The following is a 21,544-nucleotide window of genomic DNA, read 5'->3' as shown; positions in this document are numbered from 1 at the left end:
AAATCTCTCTGAAATCTTTGACAGAACAGTCAGAGTGCCTTTATGTTTCCAGAGTCTTATAATTATATTATATTATAATTTCCATCCAGTACAAAACATTGGAAGCATGCAATCTATATGTGTTCAAAAGAGCAAGTTTAGCTCAATGTTTATCATATTATCTACATGCATAGGTACATCTTTATAGTCACCTTTCAGGGCCTATGGGGTGATTTTGCACATATACATTTGTAAGAGTTTGGGTAACTGCAGAGGGAGTGGTGGCCACACCTGCCCCATTTTCCAGTGCTCCCTTTTATTTATGGTGTAGGAACCTATCCCTATTTCTTCTATGTTATTACTGCTTCTGGTACCAAATTTTCTGTTAAAGAAGTAATGCCCAGGAACACGTCTACTTTATCAACTGAGATATATCTGTAATAATTTATGTGGCTCAGCATTCCTTCCCCATTCCCCAGAGTGCGATTTAGTGTGATCTACAACCACAATACATGTTTTGCCTCTTTCCATATTTTGTCTCAGCTGGGATTTCTCCTTGGATGTAACTAACAGAAAAATTGCATGTTGTGCTCAAGATGTGAACTCACTGATAATATTTATACAACACTGTTATATTTGTTTTGTTATATTTCCCCCTTTTGCTATGAGTTTCTAACTTTGTTTTGATAGCTGTTGCAAACTATGGTTGATGTTTTCAGTGGTCTCTGTCCAAAAAGATGGTCTGTCATTTCAAGAACCCTGCTATTATATTTAAATGTGTATTTTAAATCAGTATCTTTCTATTTGACTCTGGTTGACAGTGGCAGGATAAATGTATCAGGCATCAGAAAGGTCACCTTTTAATTCCAGTTACATGGAGTCACCATAAGCCAACAAACAACTTGAAAACACATACATACATGTTGCTGTTGTTGTTGATTGATCCCAAATCAACTTTGATTTATGGTGACCATATGAATAAGAGACCTCCAAGGTAACTTGTTATCACCAGTCCTACTCAGGTCTTGCAAACTCAGGGCAGCTATGGCTTCCTTGATTTAGCCTATCCACTTGTTTGACTGAGTCCATCCAATTATACTTACATTTAAAAGCAAAATTGATCAAGCCTTGTAAAGATTAGAATGCCTGTGTATAAAAGAAGCACATTGACTGGCTGGTGTTCTGAGTCAAGAGAGATGAGATGGAAGCAGACATATCAATCAGAACTGTGTCACTGCTGATTTTCTATAGTTACCAAATGAGGTCTTGGGGAGAAGCTGGATTCATCTCTCTCTAAGTGCTTTTCCTCATGGTCCCTGCAACAGGAGATGGGGTGGACTCAATCCCCCGCTAGGATTAGGCTAGGGAGGGCTCAGTCCCACAAACCAATCTGGGAATACTGGACCACCTATGTAGTCGACCTCCTTGGGAATTATCAGAAGTACTGTATAATAAGTGATGAATCACCAAGAACTATTAAGAAAGTGATTGTCATTGAGCTTTCCCAGGAATAATAAAGGCTACCCACAATCTATTCTGTGCACCTTTAGGTGGGAGTAAATTACACTGAACACATGGAGGAAGCCTCTAAGTAGACATTCTGCTTGTAAATGTCTTCATATTTAAGAATCTTTCAATGATAACGGATGGGAAAAGCAACCACCCCCAACCAGTACCTTCCAATGGGCAAAATGAATAACAGCCTACCTACTGATGTTGAGCCATTGCTCTTTGAAAACAGCACTGGAATCTCTGTTTCTCCTCAACTGGTTTTCTTTTGATGGGCTCTAAATGGTAGTAGCTCCCAATGGGAATAAAATAGCTGAGGAGGATAATGTTGTTGTATTTTTGGATAGGGGGGAGCATGCTGTCCTTTTCAAAAAAATTAGTTGTGCTAATTTTGTATGACCCATGTTGCCTCATGTCACCATCACATCTGTCTCTATGATGAGTAAATTTCAACAAAGTTGTTCTCAGTGTTGTAGCCATTTTGAAGAACAAGGGTCTTCATAGCCAAGAACAAGAGCCTCCTTCAAAGGAAATCCAATAATGTGGGGAAGAATCTAGCCATTTCTTTGCGACTAATTGGTACATTTCAGCATAGGATTTTGTGGACTCCAGTCCACTCTACTAGATGCAAAATCAGCTGATGCTTATTCCTGTTAGTCTGCACTCTCAGGTTTTCCTGAGCAACTTTCTCACACTTATTTTAATACTTAAGGCAATACTGATGTTGAGAATATGTGTGGTGCAAACAATCCCTAGTTTAACAACTTATCGTAGGTATTTACCAGGGTCCCTTTCACACTACACAGTTATAACACTGTGGTTCCATTTTCACAGCCATGGCTGCATCCCATGGAATCCTGGGATTTGCAGTTTCAGGAGGTATTTGGAATTGTCAGCCAGAGTACTTCTGTGCTTTGCCAAACTACATGCCACAGGATTTCATACTGCCACCACAGCTGTTAAACTGGAAGCACTGAGCTATACAATGTATAGTGTAAAAGAGCCCCTGATAAATTTAGAGCATTTTGACAGCAAACCTTTTACTTTTACTACTATGGTCTACTTTTTTTCCTTTTCCATGCAGCCTACTTTGGCACTCTATCAACCCTCACTTAATCTTTGCCCTCTTAGCTGGAAAAGCCAGATGAAGGGAGCATGAAAAGAGGAGTCTTCTAATACCAGATGGGGCACCTTTGCTTAAGACCCTCTACCTGTTCCAAGGAAGAGGACATCCACATGTCCAGCCTCTGTCTCCAGTCTGTCCACCAACAGCTGATGGATCTGGAAGGGCACATTAGCTCTCATCAGAATGGGTTTCCTGTGGAGAGGAAAGATGGGATCCCACATCAGGTGATGGGTGCGCATGAAGCTGATGACATCATCAGGAAAGTCCTTGGTTGAGTGGAGGAGTGGGTCATATGTTTCACTGGGACACTGATAGAGAGAATGGAGAGAGTAAAATGAGTTTAGTTGTAAAACTTTATTTTTTGGCAAGAGGTGATTAATTAAGAAAAACAATGATAATAGGAAAAAGTAGAAATATAAGTTAAATGACGGTATGATTTATGTAATATGACAAATATACACACACACACATATATATATCAATCAATCAAAGCCTTTATTGCAGTCAACAGACCTCCAGGCAATTAAAAAAAATTAAAAAGACACATATATATTATATAATATAAATTATGAAAATCGGGGTGGGGGGGAGAAAAAAAAAGAAAAGAAATTAGGAGCAGCAGAAGAGGAACAGCATCCAATTCCCCTAGTAGATTTGTTTATAGTAGTGAGATTACCAAAAATATGGGATCTTGGGAGGCAAGGGAGTGTAGCTTATGGGCTGCATTTGATCCCAACCATAATTTGTGGTTTTCAGTCTCCCAAAATATCTCTCAAAGTCCTTCCCCTAATTCCCAAATTGTCATGAGAACAAAACAAAACAAAACATAAACAAACAAACAAACCCAAGCCTAGAAATAATGACTGCAAAACAACTTAAAAACACAGTAGTTTGCTTAGAATCATCTCCTGATTTTCCAAAAGCCCAAGTCCAAATAAACCTATATAGCTAATTTTGGAGTGAAAATTAAACTGGAAGAAGCATGATGTTACTACTAAGTTACTGGGGATGCACTGGTACAACCCATTATGGCTGACGCAATGTGAAAATTGGCCCCTGATGCAGTTGCTCAGCCTGCCTTGGAGAGTACCACTTTGTGGCATGTACTCTTGTACACTGTCATCTCTGAAAGTGCATGGCACAGTAAATCAGCTCTTGCCCACTTAATTCCTCAGCGTGACTGTCTCACCATTTCCTGGTAATGGGTTGGCAACACTTGCTTGGTACAAGTGCTTAGAAGCCTCCAGTTTAATTTTATATATCTTCATTATGAAAGACTTTATTTGGGGTTTGCTTGACATGCAGAGAGCACTGAACATGTGAGACAGCCATTCCAGAATGGAAAAAGGCAGGGGAAAATATTCCACAGGAGCATTTGTTCTCCATGGGAAAATATTGCTCTTAAACTTAGAGCAGGCCTCTCTAGCATACCCCATCTTTGCTGATGACAGAGTAGCTGAGAGGTTTACTTGCCTCTTCCAGCAGTATGAAGCACATTCAGATTCCCCTGCAAGAAATGGGTGTGTATTGGCACACATACTCTTCTAAGGATGGTGATGCACAAGCCAAGAGCTGCAACCCAAAATGTCCACCAAAGTGAAAGGATAATGGGGTGTGCTGTTGCGCTAGTGCTAAGTGTTAAGCAGAGCCACACATTATTATGGCAGACTCATGAGTTGCATTCACTATACTGTACTGTACTGTATAAGTGTCTATGCAATAACCAGAGAGATATGAATTGTGAGCTTTGTGATTTATATACATACCGTTCCAGGACGAGGGTAGGGGATCCGTCCCTTGTATTCCATCCACTGGTATTCCAAGCCTTCCTTGTGGGCAAAGGGCCCATTGAAAGCAGCCCGAATGGCTGCCATGGAATAAACGCATATTGCAGAACCATTAAAAATGCCACTGAGGAAGAAGAGAATAGGGTAAGGGACAAGAACCTGCTAGAAATGTTTTATAGAGACCTAGAAAAAAAGATATATGCAGGTCTATGTTGGGCTTGTACTTGCATATGTCACTAACAAGATGTAGACCAAAGTCTACAATGCTCATCTCTTCCACTTTTGCCATTACAGCTGGAGTGGCATGACATGGAATAGCACCCCCCCCCCAACTCCCACCATCCTCACCCAGCACAGCCACCTTTGCAGGACCTGAACTGGAGTTCCATTTCCATAATCAAGGTCACAGGGTGCTTCCTCCACAAGACAGCCATGCACTTGCACAAGTATGCACAAAGTACTATGTTTACATGATATGTTGTCCTCAATCATACTGATGCTCAGCTGCCCTAACATAAGTAATTATTGCTTTTCCTTATTTGCTCATCTTCACACTCACCTAGACATTGTGAAGAGACCATAAATAAGAGGGTTCTGAACATTACGGGTATGGAGGAGGAAGACATCCTCTGTGGGAAGAGAAACAAGAAAAAATAAAGACAAGGAAGTCCTTGTCTTACCTGCTGAGACAATCCTGGAGACTCAATTGAGGCGAAAGGTCTGACTGTAACATCACCTCCATCCACTTAGATATATCCTTAGACCTTCCCCTCCAGAAACCCTCATTCCTCCTGCTATACAGATTGCTTAACAATTGTAAAGAAGGAGTTGGGGAAGAGAGAGGGCAAGGAACAAGTTAACATGCAGGTTATAACCAGAGGTGTGTATCCTCTGCACTCAATATGTATATGTAAATGTACACACACACTACTATGTCAAGACAAGATGAATTGCCTAAAGATCACCCAGCAGGTTTCCATATAAAAATTATATGAAACGTAGAGTGATCAACCAGAATCAAATGGCTGGACTGCTGCAAGAGGGGAAAGTTAGAGAACAGGGCAAACTTACCTAAATGATCAAAATATGTTTCAGTATCGTGTAGACCTGGGACAGAGCAGACTAGTCGGGCTTTCAGGAATGTGCTCCAGCGATTGATGAGGCTGTGCTTACCACCAACATCATTCTGCCAATCACAAACAGGAGGAGATCAGGACTCAGGAGTCATCTCCATCTCCCCAGCCTGTGCTCTTGGTATCCTAAGACACAACGGTGACCGGAACCAGTCCTGTCAAGGTCACCATGGCCTTTCCTGGAAACTCAAGCTGGTCACTGATTCCCTATGCCTTCTTAGCATCACTAGATGAAATGTGGATGGACATTCAGGGCTAGAATATTCACCTTCATTCATACTGCACAGTCCAATGCAAATCTACCCAGAACTAAATCTTACAGACTTGAATGTACGCCCAACTAAATACATATAGGGTTACACTCTCAGACAAAACATCAATGCACATTACAAATAACAGCTTCTTATTTACAATGGGATGCCCTACATACAAGTTTTAGGGTCCCCAAATTTGGGGGGAACTTAGGAAATATTCTTCTGATGTCCCCTGGGGGATTTAGTGTGGCTGTTACCCCTAGTGGCTGACCACCCTTGAAAGAGGATGTGTGGTATCTGTGTGATAAAACAACTCTGTTTGGCTCCAGTGATTACTGTGTTCAAAGACACAGTGTGTTGAAACATAATCTGCCCCAAAACAATAGCAGGGGAAGAGTAGGGAAAGAAGGTATTTGACTTCAGCATAAAATTTCCTGCAAGTTTCTGTCCTCAGCCTCCCATCTGCAGTAATGTTATAATAATGCTGGCTTATCTTAGGAGCATTGTCAAGACTCTATGAATGCATTATGAGCTCATAAAACAGGCTGTACAAATGCTGCATTTAGTCTGCTATACTATCCACACTTACATCACTACAAGATTGTGGGGGTTGTGGGTCACACTGAGTGACACATCTGAGGAGGGGTGACACCTGCTCAGACCCTTCTCTTACTGTGGGGTGGTGGTGCATGTTGCTGCTGCCAGTGTCCACCTCATATTCTCTGCTGCCATGGCTCTCTTGGCAGAGCTAAGGCAGTGGAGAAGGAGGGGCAAGTGTGCACCGCTTCCAGCTTCTCCACTCTCCTGACTCTCTCTGCTAAGGAAGCCAAGGCACTAAAGAAGGAGGAGCAAGCACACATCCCTCCTGGCTTCTCCACTGCCCTGGATCTCTCTTTCAAGGGAGCCAAGGCACCAGAGAAGGAGGTATGGGCACAACCTTCTTCCATCCCCTTCTGCTGCCTGGCCTGCCTGACTGCCCCCCCGTCCCTGGCAGGCCTTTCTGGGTCTGCGTGGGCAGTGGGTAGGCAGGCAAGTTAGGCACCACAACCCAGCAACACTTTCCAGGTTGAATGAGTGGTGGGCAGATAGGGAGGCAAGCAAGCAAGGCAGTGAGAGAGAGGGCGGACAGAACAGATGACTGCAGCTGCTTCCTCCCTGGCATCCCTTTCTGGTCATCTGCACTGGGTAACACCAATCTTAGTGATGCCACTGGTGGGATGTACTCCCAGGTAAACATGTCTAGATTGCACAGTTGACCACCAGTCAAACTGAAGTTATGAAGCTAACAGATAATGTCTCCTAAGTCCCAGAAGCATCCTAAGGGATGTAAAAAAATTCTGAAGTATTTATGAGAGTTCCTATTTTAGCAAACACCAGGGCTAAATATTTAGATCACTAAGCAACTGCATTTACAGATTGAGCTAAAGAAGTATATTCTTTATACTAAGTTGGGTTCTGCAACTAATGTCTGAAGCTGACCTTGCAGACCCGGGCCACACGGGCATAGATGCGTCTTTTCTCCCACTGTCCAGCTTCTACTGCTGTTTCCCGGAAAAAGAAGTACACTTTATCATCATCATGGTTGTAGGTATCAGGAATGGCATAGGCACCAATAAAAACTGGTTCTGCAAGGAAGAAATTTTGATATAAACAGCACATGTTCAGTAGAAACAAACTGCTGTAAAAAGATGTCACCCTAAATTTTCATTTTTAAAATTTAAAATACTTTTAATAAACATGACACACAAGTGGAGCCAGCTCCCAGGGCCAAAAGCAATGGTAAAAGGTGCAATTGGTGACTGGTTCTGGAAGTTTCATGCCAGGTGCAGTTTCCCTTATTTTAGGAGAATGGCATGGACAAAGCTGGCTCTGAAACTTAAGCCCTAGTTGCAAGAAAGCTCCACTGCTTGGGTCCTGGTGCTTGATGTCTTGTAATTTAGATAGACTATAAACATATTAAAAACATTAACAAGTTCAAACAAGTTTAAAAGATTAAAACAATTTAAAAACCCTATGCATAGTATTTGGTGTAGATCAATGAGCCATACTTGGCCTCTCAAAGGTGGTTGCACCAATTGGGCCTCCAAGGGGAAAGTATTCCACTTTTAGGGTGCCAAGGTTGATAAGGCTTTCTTCCATGTCTTCACACAGTATAATGATCTCACTAATGGGACACAAAGCAGGGTTCCCCAGCAAAACTCTAGTCTTCCCAATTGGGAAGGCAAGTGGTTTAGGATGAATGTCCACTATTATCTTTGATCTCCAGCAGCAAATAACAAAAAAACCCTTCTATTTCTGTCACCACCACCCTGAGCATATGATCTCATATGATTTAAGAAGCTAAGCAAGGTTTGGCCTGGTTAATATTTGGATGGGAGACTCTCAAGGAACACCAGTGATTTCTATGTAGGGTGAGGAAAAAATCATTCTTGAAACCTGGGAAAGCCATTTCTGCCATCCAGAAATGACAAGACAGGCCTAGATGGACCAATGGTCTGACTCAGTCTAGAGATGCTACTAATGCTCTGCTTTGGGGGTGGGAGAGGAGTGAGAGGAGATCTCCAGAGGGGGAAACTTTGGAAGGGGAGAGGCATCCCTGAAATGCTTTGCAGACCAGATTGCAACTACTCAGATTAGTCCTGTGGGCTTGTAGGTTCCACTCTCTTGAAGTATAGGAACCCATAGCTTCTCTTTTTGGGAAGAGGCCTCAGTCAAATTCAATAAGAACGTAGTTCTTACTCATGTTGCTGCTATTTGGCTGTAGAGCTGTGGGCATGGCAATGGCAGGCTCATTACTTGTCACAGAACACCTCCTTAGTAGTTTGTTTCACCGTTGCCCATTTACCTTTTAACCAGTAATCTTGGTTCTGTTCTGTTCGGATGTAGTTTTGGTCTGCCCTGTCAAGCCGTGTCCGGAAGAAAGCAGCACTGCTACCCATGAAGTCAATGGAGGTGCCAGAATAAAACTCCCCATCTGTAAAACCAGCCAAAAGAGACAAATATTGGCAGACTATACATTTTATGTATATGGATTGGAATTCAGTTGTGCTTAGAGTTGGACCTACTGAAATCAATGGAACTTTAGCAATGACTGATTTGCCTAATTAATTTTAATAAGTAAATCGGGATCCAATCCCACCTTTGGGAGGAGATTTCTTTCCCCTCATGTTCATATACTGAAAAATTTAAAGTGATGAAAATTGGATATTTGCACCAGGAATTTATGTAACTTCCTGCCCCTTTTGACTTTAAGGAGGTGAGGCCTTTCTTGCCATGGAGATGCAGAAATATGAAAGGGAATTAGTGCAGCAGAAACTACAGCTGAATGGATGTACTGTAGCAGGCACTGCTGGAAATGAGCCACTTATTACATACAATGACTTAGTTTTAAATCTTCCTGTCACTGTATTCTCTAGGTTCGGGATGGGCAGAAGATTGATCAAGAATCAACTTGATGACAGATCTCTTGTTGATTGAAAAAATATCAGCAAAGCTTCCCAACTCCAGATCAGTTAACACAGGAGTGGGAAAATTTAAGGGGTCTGGACCAGCAAGTTTTCCTCCACTATGGGATGTGTTGCCTGAAATTTGATTATTTTTTTTAGTGGGGCATGTTTTTGTGACTAGAAGTTCCCTTCTGGTTTTAAAAGCAAATAACATCTTCCAAACATACAGTCCTGCTCCCTGAGGCTTCCAAGAACAACAAATTAAATGTTTTGACCAAATTTTGGGGTGAGTAGGGGCTGGGGAGGGTAGCTTTTATACATAGGGCCTGGGAACAACAAAACAGCTATAGGTGCTACATTTCAATGGCATCAGTGAAAGCCCATCCCTTCCCAAATGAGGCTGCTGATACCAAGAAAGCTTTGTGTATTAAAGGATTTGGGCACATGCTCCTATTCTGGTGCTGAAAGCAAAGGTCAGAAAGTGACCAGAAGGTCAAAGTAAGGGAGAGCCAGGTGAAAGAGAAAAGTGTTCTCAACCAAATAAAATTTTTAGAAACTGCAAAGTTATTAAGCTCTTATGAACTACAAGAAAAAGCAAATCAACAATTTAAAGGGCATTCTGACTTCAAACCATTCGCTAATAGCACTCTCTACTAACAACAACAATAATCTGAAATGTAAGGGGAAAGGTCAACAGAAATAGTTGGTCTTTCCTCCTGTGATTGGCTATATGATTGACTGTTCCTGGGTAAACTTTCAAAATCTACTGTAAATGGTAAAGTGTATGTTTGCTTCACTGACAGATTGCACACCTTAAATGCTGACAGCTTGCACAGCATCTTGTGAAATAAAATATCCTTAAATAAAATACAGTCTTCATTCTACCATCATAAGAACCACTTACTAGCCATATAAAGGCAAAAATTTCCCTATCGTACTCCAAACCCATTCCTGTGTTTTGAGCTTAAGAAGCCCTTGTTCTGTGCTCCCATGTCTACCTTTGTGAGCCACTATTTTGTACTTGCATCTGTTTTGTGGATGTCATAGTTCTAGTGGAGACAAAAGTATACCGTATTTTCCGGCATACAAGACGACTTTTTGACCCTCTAAAATTGGGTCAAAAATCGGGGGCCCTCTTATATGCCGGGTGTGCATGCTTGGCCAGCGGCTTCTCAGGCCTCCGGAGGCCTGGGGAGCCGGCAGCCCCACGCCAGCTTCTAAGGAGCCTCCAGAGGCCTCTTAGAAGCTGGAGGCAGACCCGTGCCAGCTTCTAAGGGGCCCTTAGAATCCGGCGCGCGCGCTCTCAGGGCCACCGGCTTTTCAGGCCTCCGGAGGCCTGGGGAGCCGGCAGCCCCGCGCAGGCTTCTAAGGGGCCTCCAGAGGCCTCTTGAAGCCGGCGAGTGTGTGCACGGCCGGCTGCCGGATCCTGAGGAAGAGGGGTAGCCTTATACGGTGAGTATATCCTAAACTCTATTTTTTTATTATAAAAGTTGGGGGTCATCTTATACGCCTGGTCGTCTTATACGCCAGAAAATATGGTGCCCCTTGGCCTAGGTTGTGCTCATTAATTAACCTCTTACCTGCAAGCAGCCCTGTGAAAGGCTCATGAGGGCTGTAGGGACATTTGCCTCTCCCAGATTCTACTGAGTATGTCACCAGCTGCATAGTCGGTGTCCCCAGTCCCTACACAGGGACAAGAAGACTTTTCAAGCAAAAGCTATGCTGGAAGCAAAATTTTATTTTATTTTTCTCATAAATAGAGGTAAAATGTTCTGAACTGTAAGAAACCACTTTGGTTTTACATTTTATGAGGAGCAGACAAAATAAATATGGAAGGAACCATCAACATTGGAAAATAAATTAAGGCCAGTATTCTGTATCAGCTACTTAACTATGTAACCTCTCTTAATCCACCACCCCCAAATTTGACGGAAACATCATTCACCCACATGCTGATCACTGGCAGAATGCAACTCCTTCTCCCGAGCCGTTGCCTAGTAAAGTAGGCTGGAGGTCAGATACAATTGTGACTAAAGCTGCATCTGCACTGTAGAAATAAACCAGTTGGACACCAATTTAATTGTCATGGCTCAGTGCTATGGAATTCTGGGAACTGTGGTTTGCTATGGCTCCAGAATTCTCTGACAGAGAAGGTTAAATGTCTCACAAAACTACAATTCCCAGAATTCCATTGCACTGAGCCACAGCAGTTAAAATAGTGTCAAACTAGATAGTTTCTGCAGTGCAGGTGTGGCCTAAGTGGTGATCAGTAATATGCCACAGTTACCTAGTTTTATTAATCCATAATAATTTCATATTCTTGATTTCTACTTAGTCACTGGTTTCAAACTACTGCCACGATTGTGACTCCCCTCCCCCTTTATTGGACATAAAATGCACGAGGAGAAGAGAATCCATTCTGTTGTTGATTGGCGCACTGGGGAAGGACATTTCTATCAGGATTGGGTGATCAGGCTAGGAGAGGTTACTTAGTTAAGTTTTGAGAGGTAACTAAGTTAAATACAGTTTGCTCTCTGCATCCACGGATTTTGCATCCATGGATTCAACCAACCACAGTTTGAAAATATTCACACACACAAACAAATACAAAAAGCAAACCTTGATTTTGCCATTTTATATAAAGGACACAATTTTACTACACTATTGTATATAACCAGACTTGAGCATGCATAGATTTTGGTATCCACTGGGAGGGGTGGTGGTCCTGGAAACAAATCCCAGCCAATACTGAGGGTCCACTGTATATTTAACTAAGTGACAGATAAAGAATAGTGGCCAAAATTACTCTGTCTCCTCTCAACTACATTGTTACGTAGATACAAAGCACTCATTCTAATAAAAGTAAATGAGAAAAGGGAACCAAGACCAGGAATTACAATGATCTGGTAATTCTATGTGCTACATAACTTTTAGAAATAATGTGGATGAAGTAAATGTATGAACATCTTATCATAAACATTTTATTTGTTGTTCTAAAAGAAAATATTCCATAATCTATCTTCAGAGAAAAACACAACAAACTCACACATTTCCCCTGATTTCCCCTCCCCAACTTTTTCCTGGGCCTTCACATCTCTACTGTAGATATTTATTCCAAAATCTAATGAGAGTTAACGTTTTGTTTGTTGTTTGTGGAAGCATAAAAGTGGGAAAGGGAGGGGGAAAGAAAACTATTAGCACCTTTAACGCTAACTGATTTATATTTTAGCATGAGCATTTGTAGATATCACCGCACTGAGAGAGTGATGTTAAAGCTACAGGTTTTTAAAGAAACTTACATAGTTCCTTGGACAGTCTTTCTGAAAGAAGATAAATGGTCACAAATAGGACATTAGAGATTAGAATAGCCCCAAACTAGTTGCAGAGCATTTTAACCTTCCTTGACATACAATATGGGACTTACAAGTTGTTGTTCTATTAAAATAAATAAAATAAAATAAATAGAAAGACTAGAAAGAGAAACAGATGATGCTAATGCTAAAATATAAACCAGTTAGTCTTATAGGTGCTGCTAGATTTCTCTCTTCCCGACTTTCCTTTTTACACTACATAGAAGATAGCTGAAACTCAGGAATGTTGTTTACAACTCTTCAGGTGACAATATAATTATCCTACTTTGTAAGTCCTCTTCTGTCTGAATTCTGCAGCAAAATGTGAGATGTATCCTGTCTGCCTGGACCTGGGTTAATGGAACAGACTCAAGCAAAAGAATTACAGGATTGTATCCAATGTTAGGAAGTTTATTATGGAGCTACTAGCAATGGCAGAATGCTATTGAGGGAGTTACGAATACTAAAAGAAGATAAATGACTCTGTCTCCTAAATTGCCTGTTGATACCAGATATCTTCACAGAGTGTTTTTGCAATGTCAGCAAAAAGTGCAAAAACATAGGGCACATTCTAACTGGAGCTGGAACAGTGGATGAACGTCCCACTTATTTATTACGGAAAACTGCCTAGTCTGGTATTCCTGCAAAGAAATGGGTGATATTTTTCCTCTGAGTTTTATTTAATGCTCACCTTTTCATCTGATAGGAAAATTCAACAGTATTCCCACTGTTCTTACACACACAAAGAAAGGACAACTCATCTTGAATCTGGTGCTCGAAACAATTGCTTCATGTTACTTCAAAGTAATGCAACTCCTCGGGTGCAACTCACCTCAGCTTTGATTTGTATGAAGGCACACATGGGCTGGTAGGAGCCTGTTCCACAGGCAAAGACATGGCTGCTGTTAAAATGCTGGAGAAATCGGATGAAATTGGCACATTCTGTCTAGAAAAAAGTCAAAGAGGCCACAATTATTTGAGAGCTTTGCTTTGCCCCATGTTTCCCACCATCAGAGAAAGTCTCTGCTTCTCAGGCTGTCATTATGATCTGCTTCCAATGAAGGTCTGAGGATCATGTGGCCCCCCCCCCCAGATGTCACTGAACCTCAGCTTCCATGAATGCTGGCATCTCTGAGTTTGGGGGGCAAATACAAAGTTCCCATTTCCATTTATGGTGGAATGACCTTTCTTTTGAGACTAGCCCCACTAATGAAACAGCTTGAAGCAGCATACCCATCCACCCACCTCTGAAAGTTCATACATTTATCAAGTTGCTGCTGCTGCTACTAAGCTAGGCCTGGGTCCAGGCAAACTGTGAAAAAGAGATCCCACATGTTGTTTCACAGAAATAAATATCTGTACAAATCTAATGTTTTTATAGGGACCACTGAATTTCTGGAAAGCTCTTCAGCTTAAACTGTGAAGACTAGGTTTGTCTGGTAGCCCTTATTATGAGGGATGTCCCTTATTGAGGGCCAGAAAGTTTGTAGTCATCGTTGTAGTAGTAGAAGTAATAATAATAATAATAATAATAATAATAATAATAATGCATTTATTTCTTACTCATCTCTCCCTCTGGATCAAGGTGGGGAACAACAATTAATAAATGCAAGACATTAGTTAAAAACACAATAGTTAAAACACTAAAAACATAAATAGGGCTGGGTGGTGTCCCTTATTATAAGAGATGTCCCTTATTTGAAGGTTGGATAGCTTTCCCTTGATTATAGACTAAACAAGATGACAAAGAACAACCACCACCCATATTTGGGATCTGGGCCCTTCATAAAGACAGAAATAGGTACATTGGGTAATTTTTGAATATGGACAACATATTAATTTTACAGAGAAAGACATGGTTAAATTAACGGAAACCAGTACTTTCATTCAGTAGTAAGACAGAACACAAACTTCGTAATAGCTACTTCCTAATTGTCCCCACCTCTGCATATCATGAATTTTGACTACTTTTTGCTTATTACTATTCCCTTATTGCTACTTTGAACACCTGGCAACACTAGTGGAGACTTTGGCCAGACATGCGTACTTCAGGATTCTTCCCAGCCAGTCTGCAGTGTTCTCTCTGCTCTCTAGGAGCTGGCCAGAAAATCTGGAGAAAAGAAAAGAAAAAGCACACAATCAAGGCTTTTGCTCTGATGGTAAAATGGCTTTAGGCTTGAGTGTGAACATGAGTTGGGCACAGGGATTTTGGCTACTGCAGCATTAATTCTGCTGTAGTCTCTCTCCCCACACCCCATATCTTTGTGCTTGCATTGCCTGTGGACTGATAACTTTGCGACCCTAGTCCCACTTGCTTTGCTGTGCACTGTCCTGCTCTGAAAATAAGAGAAGGTAGCTTTGTGACTGACATGAAGTCTTGACCAACTGGTGATATGCCATTTTGACTTCTGTTGAAAACCAGAAAGAGGCATTTCTGCTGATCCCAGTCCAGGGGTGTATCTACACTGCAGAAATATAGCACGTTGTTGTTGTTGTTGTTGTTGTATGCCTTCAAGTCATTTATGCCTACTTCAAGGCAAATCTATCATGGCAAGATTTCTTGGCAAGATTTGTTCCAAGGTTTGCCCTTGCCATCCTCCAAGACTGAGAAAGTGTGATTTGCCCACGGCCATCTAACGGGTTTCCATGGCTGAGCAGGGATTCCAACCCTGGTCTACAGAGTCTTGGTCCAATACCCAAATGCCTACACTACGCTCGCACTTTAAAACTCCTTTTAATGCAATTGTTCCATCCTATGGAATCCAGAGTTTTATAGTGTTGTGAAGGAATGGGAGTGCACTAGAGAAGTACCTCAGCAGGCCACAAAGCCAGGAGTCCATAGGATGGCCTACGATAGTTAAAGTGGAACTAGCTAAGAGGTGAACTAGTGCAATAATCATGCAGTGTGGACATACCCTTGGTCATATCTGTGGGAATGCAGTTGGTACATTTTCAAAGCAACCTCAGTATTAAAATTGTGTATGGCTGTCTCCCACTGACCTGTACTGTAGCTTTTCAGGCTTCTCTATGTATGAGCCAGGAAGTGCAAAGGAAGCAAGTGTACAGCCATCTAGGAAGCTGTTTCTGATTGGTCTTTTAAATCTTTCCATGTTACATAGGGATGTTACATAGCTAGTTCACACCTGACCTGAGTTTTCCACACTTTGTGACAGTTTGACAGCCAAGCACTAGCACTTGTTAGCTGACTATTCTGAATCTGTGTATAAGTACCTGAAACCTGGCTGAGGTTACATACACAGCAGCCCTAGGATGAATTACAGATATTTTACACAAGTATTTTAAGCCACTTTTGTCTAGACTGCTATAGCAACCCTTCATAGGTACGCATATCTTTTCATCTCCCAAAGAAGAACACTCTCAATATTTAATGTAGTCAAGTGTCTATGATGAAAAGGGACCAGAATAGAGAAAAATGCAAGACCAGATGTCTTCCAGAATCTAATAAGCTCCATTCTCTGCCTTTAAACTGGAAGACTTACTGTTTGAACTCCAGTCCAAATTGTGATTTGTAGTCCAACAAAACAGCTCCTCCAAACTGTGTTTGCCAACCCACAATGCTTTACATAGGTTATTGTACTAGTTACCTAATACTAAAAAATCAAGCCCTTCTAACTTTTCTGTAATATATTGGTAAAGCAACGATCTCTTCTGTATGGCTGACCTTTTGAGGCTCTGTGTTGGGGTTGTCTAGGTAGAACAAAAACACATGATCCTTGGCACCTGCCATCAGCCATGCCCTCTTTTCATCCAGAAGAAGTGACTGGAATGCCAGGGCATCCTCTGAGTCCAGTAACAGCCAGGAGTTGTTTGATCTCAGCAGATCTAAGAGGTGAAGAATGGAAAGAAAGCAATAGAGAGTTTGTACTAGAGACGAACAGGGACAAAACCTGATCATTTTCAGATCTACAAGAATGATCACTCACAAGAGAATCCTCCTTCCTCCATGAACACAATAAATAAAAACAAGCAGTAGGCAGCAATCTTGCACAAATTTACCAGAAGAAAGAGGACATACTTGTGAGTAAACATGCATATGACTATCATACGTCTTAGTTCTTCCAACTCACATGCAGGTTCTCCATCTTGCCAGCATCCATGAAATCCAATCCAGACTCACTGATTGACAGATTCAATTTTTAATATTACCTACATGATTAATTCCGTTTCTTTTAGATTTCCCCATGTACTTGCTGTTGATGAAGGCTGTTTTATCAAGAATTTTAGAGACTTCTCTCTCGAAAGTGTAAGATCTGGTCTATCCAGCCTTTCTGCCTGGCTCATTAGATGCTACACTCTAGATCAAGGAATTCAAAACCCAGTATTCATCAAAAGCATGCATAATAAAAACTCAGAAAATTTGATCAAGTCAGCTTGATCCCCCGCCCTTGCTTCCTCACAGGTCATTTCTGCAGCTTTTTTCTTTCTTTCTTAAAACAGTGATAATGTTAATAGACATAGTACAAATGCAGATTACACTAAGGCAATTCTTTATATGGGTGCCACATCTGCTGTAAGAATCCCACTTGTTGTTTTCACTACTGATAGCTCCTGATCTCTTGACCTCTTTTCTTCCATAGGACAAACCCACAGACAATGTAAATTTAGGTCAAAGGATACTGTAGTTCAGGCATTAAACATGCATGCCCCCCTCATCTTGTGTAATCAATCAGATTAAAGCAATAACATCTGCCGGACCTCAGGAGCCATTATAATATTTAAGCAACTCTCATGATGTGATATAGTTCATCCCCTGCTCCTTGATATGGAGCCTGATATGGAGGAAAGGTAAGTGTGGACTGACCAGTAACTTCTCAATGTTTTTCTCAAAGAAGACTCTCTGTTTGCCTTTGTGGATTAATTTTCAGCATGGTATCTCTAAGCGCACAGTCATTTCCCTAGTGATAAGACCATCACACTTGGAGTCTGCCTCACCTGAACAAGCAGAGCTGGATATATGTCGAGACCAGCAATTCACTTGCATTTATTCTCACTGAACTTTTGTTCTAATCCTAAAGCCTACATATTCTTCACTTCTATGGGCTCCTTCCTACTAGGTTGAGTTTTTAAAATTGTATTTTAAAAAATAATTCTGAATTTGCACAAAGTTAGAGAAAGTGCCTACATCCTTGGATGTGATGTGGATTCTAAAATGAGCAGTTCAAGGAGCGTAGACAGAATAAGAAAACAGTTGTTTTAACAAAATGAATTAGGAAGATACATAGGTGCATAATGTCTATACACTGGAAAACAACACCCCCACATACATAGCCATAGAATAACACACTCAAAGACAAGGCTCTGAGAATGGTGGGCTAGTGTGGCAATGGCCAGGAAGAGGCAGATCTGGGATGCTATAATTACCAAAGTGGCTTATTATTCCTTACTGTACTTAATTTTTTGTAATGACATTGTAACAAAGTAACATCTCACAAGGAATGTAATGAGTCAGGGTAATGCTCCTGTGCTGTGGGGTGTGCATATTGAGTACTTTTTCCTAGTTACTTATAAAGGAGATTTTTAGGTATTTTAGATTAATTTTGTGGGGGATATTTTTCAGAGTCTATGCCATTATGTAATCACTCCTCAGATTAAACGGAAAAAGTGAACATGCAAGTCATGAAAAGTAATGAGTGATGCTGTAACATAGGCAAGGATAGTCCCTAGTTATGGCAGCATATGTACTTTGGGAGGCATTGTGCAAGGAGGTATCTAGTATCTCCTTGCACAATGCCCCTTACTCATGTGCAGACACAGTGCCGCTCCTGGGATCAGCTCTATCTTCCCCTGGCTAGTGACAAGCTGCAGAAGCACATTCACAAGGAGCATCTGTTCAGCTCATCCCTCCTCACGTGCATCTATGAAATATGAGACCTGAGCTACAGCAGGAGATGACAGTTCTTTTGTGGCCTTTTTTCTTGGCTTTTTCCACAGTTTCTGTTTCCATAGGGAAAGGTAGTAGAGCCATAGGACGCTACTAAAACACTCACCACCATGCCTATGTTCCTGTCCAACAGAAAGATGAACTATGGCTATATGGCTATCCTTCTAGATGGGGATATGTTTTGTGTGTGTGTGTGTGTGTGTGTGAGAGAGAGAGAGAGAGACAGAGAGAGAGAGAGAGAGAGAGAGAGAGAGAGAATGTACAACATATCAGAGCATTATTTGGACCAATTTATATATAAAGCCTTTGCTTTGGTTTCTGAACTCTGTAGAGAACTCATTTATAAAGTACATAGAACTCCAACAACAAGAAACAACCCCATCTGAGAAACTTTTATGGTCGTGCCTGATTTCTGAGCTATAGCTGTTGTCTTTCCAAACACAGAAAGAAAGTCACCCTTCCTCCTCTTTCTGTTATGTGAATTTCTGCACGTGTGCTCCGTAGCCCCGACACTCCAAAATGACGCCCACAATTGCTCGGTTGCAGTGGCATACTATTGTTCTTGCTCTTAGTCTCTCAAGCACATCTTTCCTTTGCAATCCCTGTCTTCGATTTTATCATTTCCTTTCGGTAGGCCCATCTGTCCCTTTCTTTCTCCCCCTTCTATTCTACTCCCAGGGCGGAGGGCGTCTCTAAGGGCTAGTTTAATGTAAACCCCTGTCATCCCTTGTGTCCTTGAACTTGGCTTGATATCCATGAGTCACACCTCCTGCCATTGTGTGTCTTGGCCCTTGGACCTCCAGAGGCTGGGAACTTCCTTTCTTTGGAGACCTAAGATGAAGAGGGTTTTTAAAAAGCATGCCTGGTCCTAGCAAACACTTTGAACTGGGGAGAAGGGCTCCTGCTTCGTTTTTGTCTTGTGACAGAGTCTCAGTTGTTTTCCTTTCAAAGAAAGCTAGATTAGTTTCTTTTCTTCTTCTTCTTTTGACCAGCCACTGTCATGGTTGGCAGTGTATCTGTTTGAAATAGCTGCCTCAGTCGCAGGCAACATTAATCACTTTGTCGTCTTGGTTTCTTCCTGTCCCCCTCCTCCATTTCTACGAAAAATTAGATTGTAATGCATAGATTATATTAGCTTAAACCAGGCAGTTGTGAGGTGCGAAGCTGACATACAATGGGTTGGTGGTGGAGGAAAGGGAATAGTTGGTAACATGTATTTTGAAAACTTGGTATCTTCCTGGCTTGCATTTGATTCAAACTTGCCCACAGCCACTTCATCCTAGTAAAACCACAGCCTGCTTCCCTAGCTATTTTCACCTCCCTTAAACAAGTACCTGCTTGCCTGACTGCTTGCCTCCAGCTTCTCTTAGCCCAATTACTAACCCTTACCAAAAGTTATAGCAAGAATCCATGAGCATCCACTAAGGTGCCCAGATGTCATTGCCTTAACACTAGCCCTCAGGGAGGGGAGGGGAATCTCAGGGCTAGAGCACTGCCTTGAAAAGTTGTAGGTATGTATATTTTCCCAGTTTGTTAGATTCAGGTTTTTAAAGAATTGAACATTCGTCCATCTGTGACTGAGACTCAACTTATCAGGGTTTATGACATCACCAGCAGCTGCCCCTTGTAATGTCACCTTGTAACCTCCCCAGGCTCTGTCTTCTGTGATATCACAAGAGACCATCCCTAAATCTTAGGGTTTGTTCCTGATTTCTCAGGGACTGATATAAACCTGTGTATTCCTGTGTAGCAAGGGGCTGGACTAATGGCCCTTGGGGCCTCTTCCAAATATGATTCTATGGCACTAGGGATGGAGATCATATGCTGCCACATTTTACATACTATCATGTAATGCACTCTGCATGGGGCTACCCTTGTGCCTAGTCCAGAAACTTCAACTAGTGCAAAATATGGCATCCAGGCTGGTCGCCGGTAAAACTAGGAGTGACCGAATAACACCTGTCCTAAAATCTCTTCACTGGCTGCCTATTAGTTTCCAAGCACAGTACAAGGTGTTGGTTATAACCTTTAAAGCCCTACATGGCTTGGATCCAACCTATTTGAGGGATTGCCTGCTCCCATATAATCCCATATAATCCATATAACCCTCAGGTCCTCTGGGAGGAATCTATTGCAGCCTTTAAAAACCAAACTAACTGCTACCTCTCAGAGGGCCTTCTCTGCAATTGCTCCCAAACTATGGAACGGCCTGCCGGACGAGATCTGTCAAATTGCCAGCTTAGACAGCTTTTAAAAAAGTTGTCAAGATGGATCTCTTCCGGCAGGCCTTTCCTGAATAAAAGCGCCCAGCCACAGAATGACTGCCCCGCACATCGTGTATTAGCCCACCACTCTGTCCTCATTATATTTTTTATTGTGTTCTTAATAGATATTTTAATCTCCAATTTTAATTGTAACATGTTTAATCCTGTTTTAAGGGGGGAATTTGGGATATAATGTTGTGAATGTGGATATTTTAATGTGTTGTGAGCTGCTTTGATTGTCTCATCACAGAAAAGTGGGATAAAAATAAAAGTTTTATTATTTATTTATTACTATTACCATAATCAACATGTCATCTGCATGGTGGTATAAATGGTATCATGTTTTCTTCCAGTGATGAAAGATGCAATTTAAAGCAGGGGAAAGCAAAACCACAGTAACAGAAGTGTTTGAAAACATATGGATCACAACAAAATGCAGGCCCCTTGTGCATCTGTTGTACTCACCTGTAAAGTCCCAAATCGTTCACCTGCAGGTCAGTTAAGAGTGGACAGTACAAAAGAGCAGAACAAAAGGACTCAGATGTATTGCTCAGTCTTTATGAACCCAACTTGAATGAACCACAGATGTTCAAATGCCTGAGGTATATTGAGAGGCTGACCTTTCAGCTCAGGGTTACAGGATGAAGGCTTGGGTTTAGTGGATGTGACAATCAGGAAGGTATGGGTGGGGATGTGCGTGAGACTCCCAGGTTAGAGAAAGTGCATACATCTGCCTTGTTTTTATCATTCAGTAGAGATTAAAATCCATTGCTAAAGCTGTGGGTTTCCAATCC

General features: G+C 41.6%; 2 protein-coding genes across 6 annotated transcripts in view; one reads left to right on the top strand and one right to left on the bottom strand.

The window, feature by feature from the left end:
* Window positions 1-2,708, top strand: part of RAD54L2 (RAD54 like 2) — a 117,449-nt gene extending 114,741 nt beyond the window's left edge. The window contains exon 24 of the transcript XR_006101817.1: window positions 2,573-2,708. The gene's annotated coding sequence lies outside the window, so the exon portion shown is untranslated. The remainder of the gene's footprint in view (window positions 1-2,572) is intronic.
* LOC121921001 (semaphorin-3D-like) overlaps window positions 1-21,544 on the bottom strand; it is a 74,609-nt gene that overhangs the window by 15,343 nt on the left and 37,722 nt on the right. For 3 of the 5 annotated variants that reach the window (XM_042448408.1, XM_042448410.1, XM_042448409.1), the window contains exons 3-12: window positions 16,267-16,427; window positions 14,632-14,694; window positions 13,417-13,530; window positions 10,815-10,917; window positions 8,634-8,762; window positions 7,268-7,413; window positions 5,473-5,587; window positions 4,961-5,030; window positions 4,381-4,525; window positions 2,700-2,922 (exon numbers count right to left, since the gene is read on the bottom strand). In XM_042448408.1, the coding sequence (XP_042304342.1) occupies window positions 2,700-2,922; window positions 4,381-4,525; window positions 4,961-5,030; window positions 5,473-5,587; window positions 7,268-7,413; window positions 8,634-8,762; window positions 10,815-10,917; window positions 13,417-13,530; window positions 14,632-14,694; window positions 16,267-16,427 (1,269 nt within the window). Of the gene's footprint in view, window positions 1-2,699; window positions 2,923-4,380; window positions 4,526-4,960; window positions 5,031-5,472; window positions 5,588-7,267; window positions 7,414-8,633; window positions 8,763-10,814; window positions 10,918-13,416; window positions 13,531-14,592; window positions 14,695-16,266; window positions 16,428-21,544 lie in introns of those variants that run through there. The other 2 variants (XM_042448411.1, XM_042448412.1) reach the window with 2 other exon arrangements.

This window comes from Sceloporus undulatus, chromosome 2 (assembly GCF_019175285.1).
Source record: "Sceloporus undulatus isolate JIND9_A2432 ecotype Alabama chromosome 2, SceUnd_v1.1, whole genome shotgun sequence".
Lineage (NCBI taxonomy): Eukaryota > Metazoa > Chordata > Lepidosauria > Squamata > Phrynosomatidae > Sceloporus > Sceloporus undulatus.
This window is presented reverse-complemented; position numbering and strand designations above follow the sequence as displayed.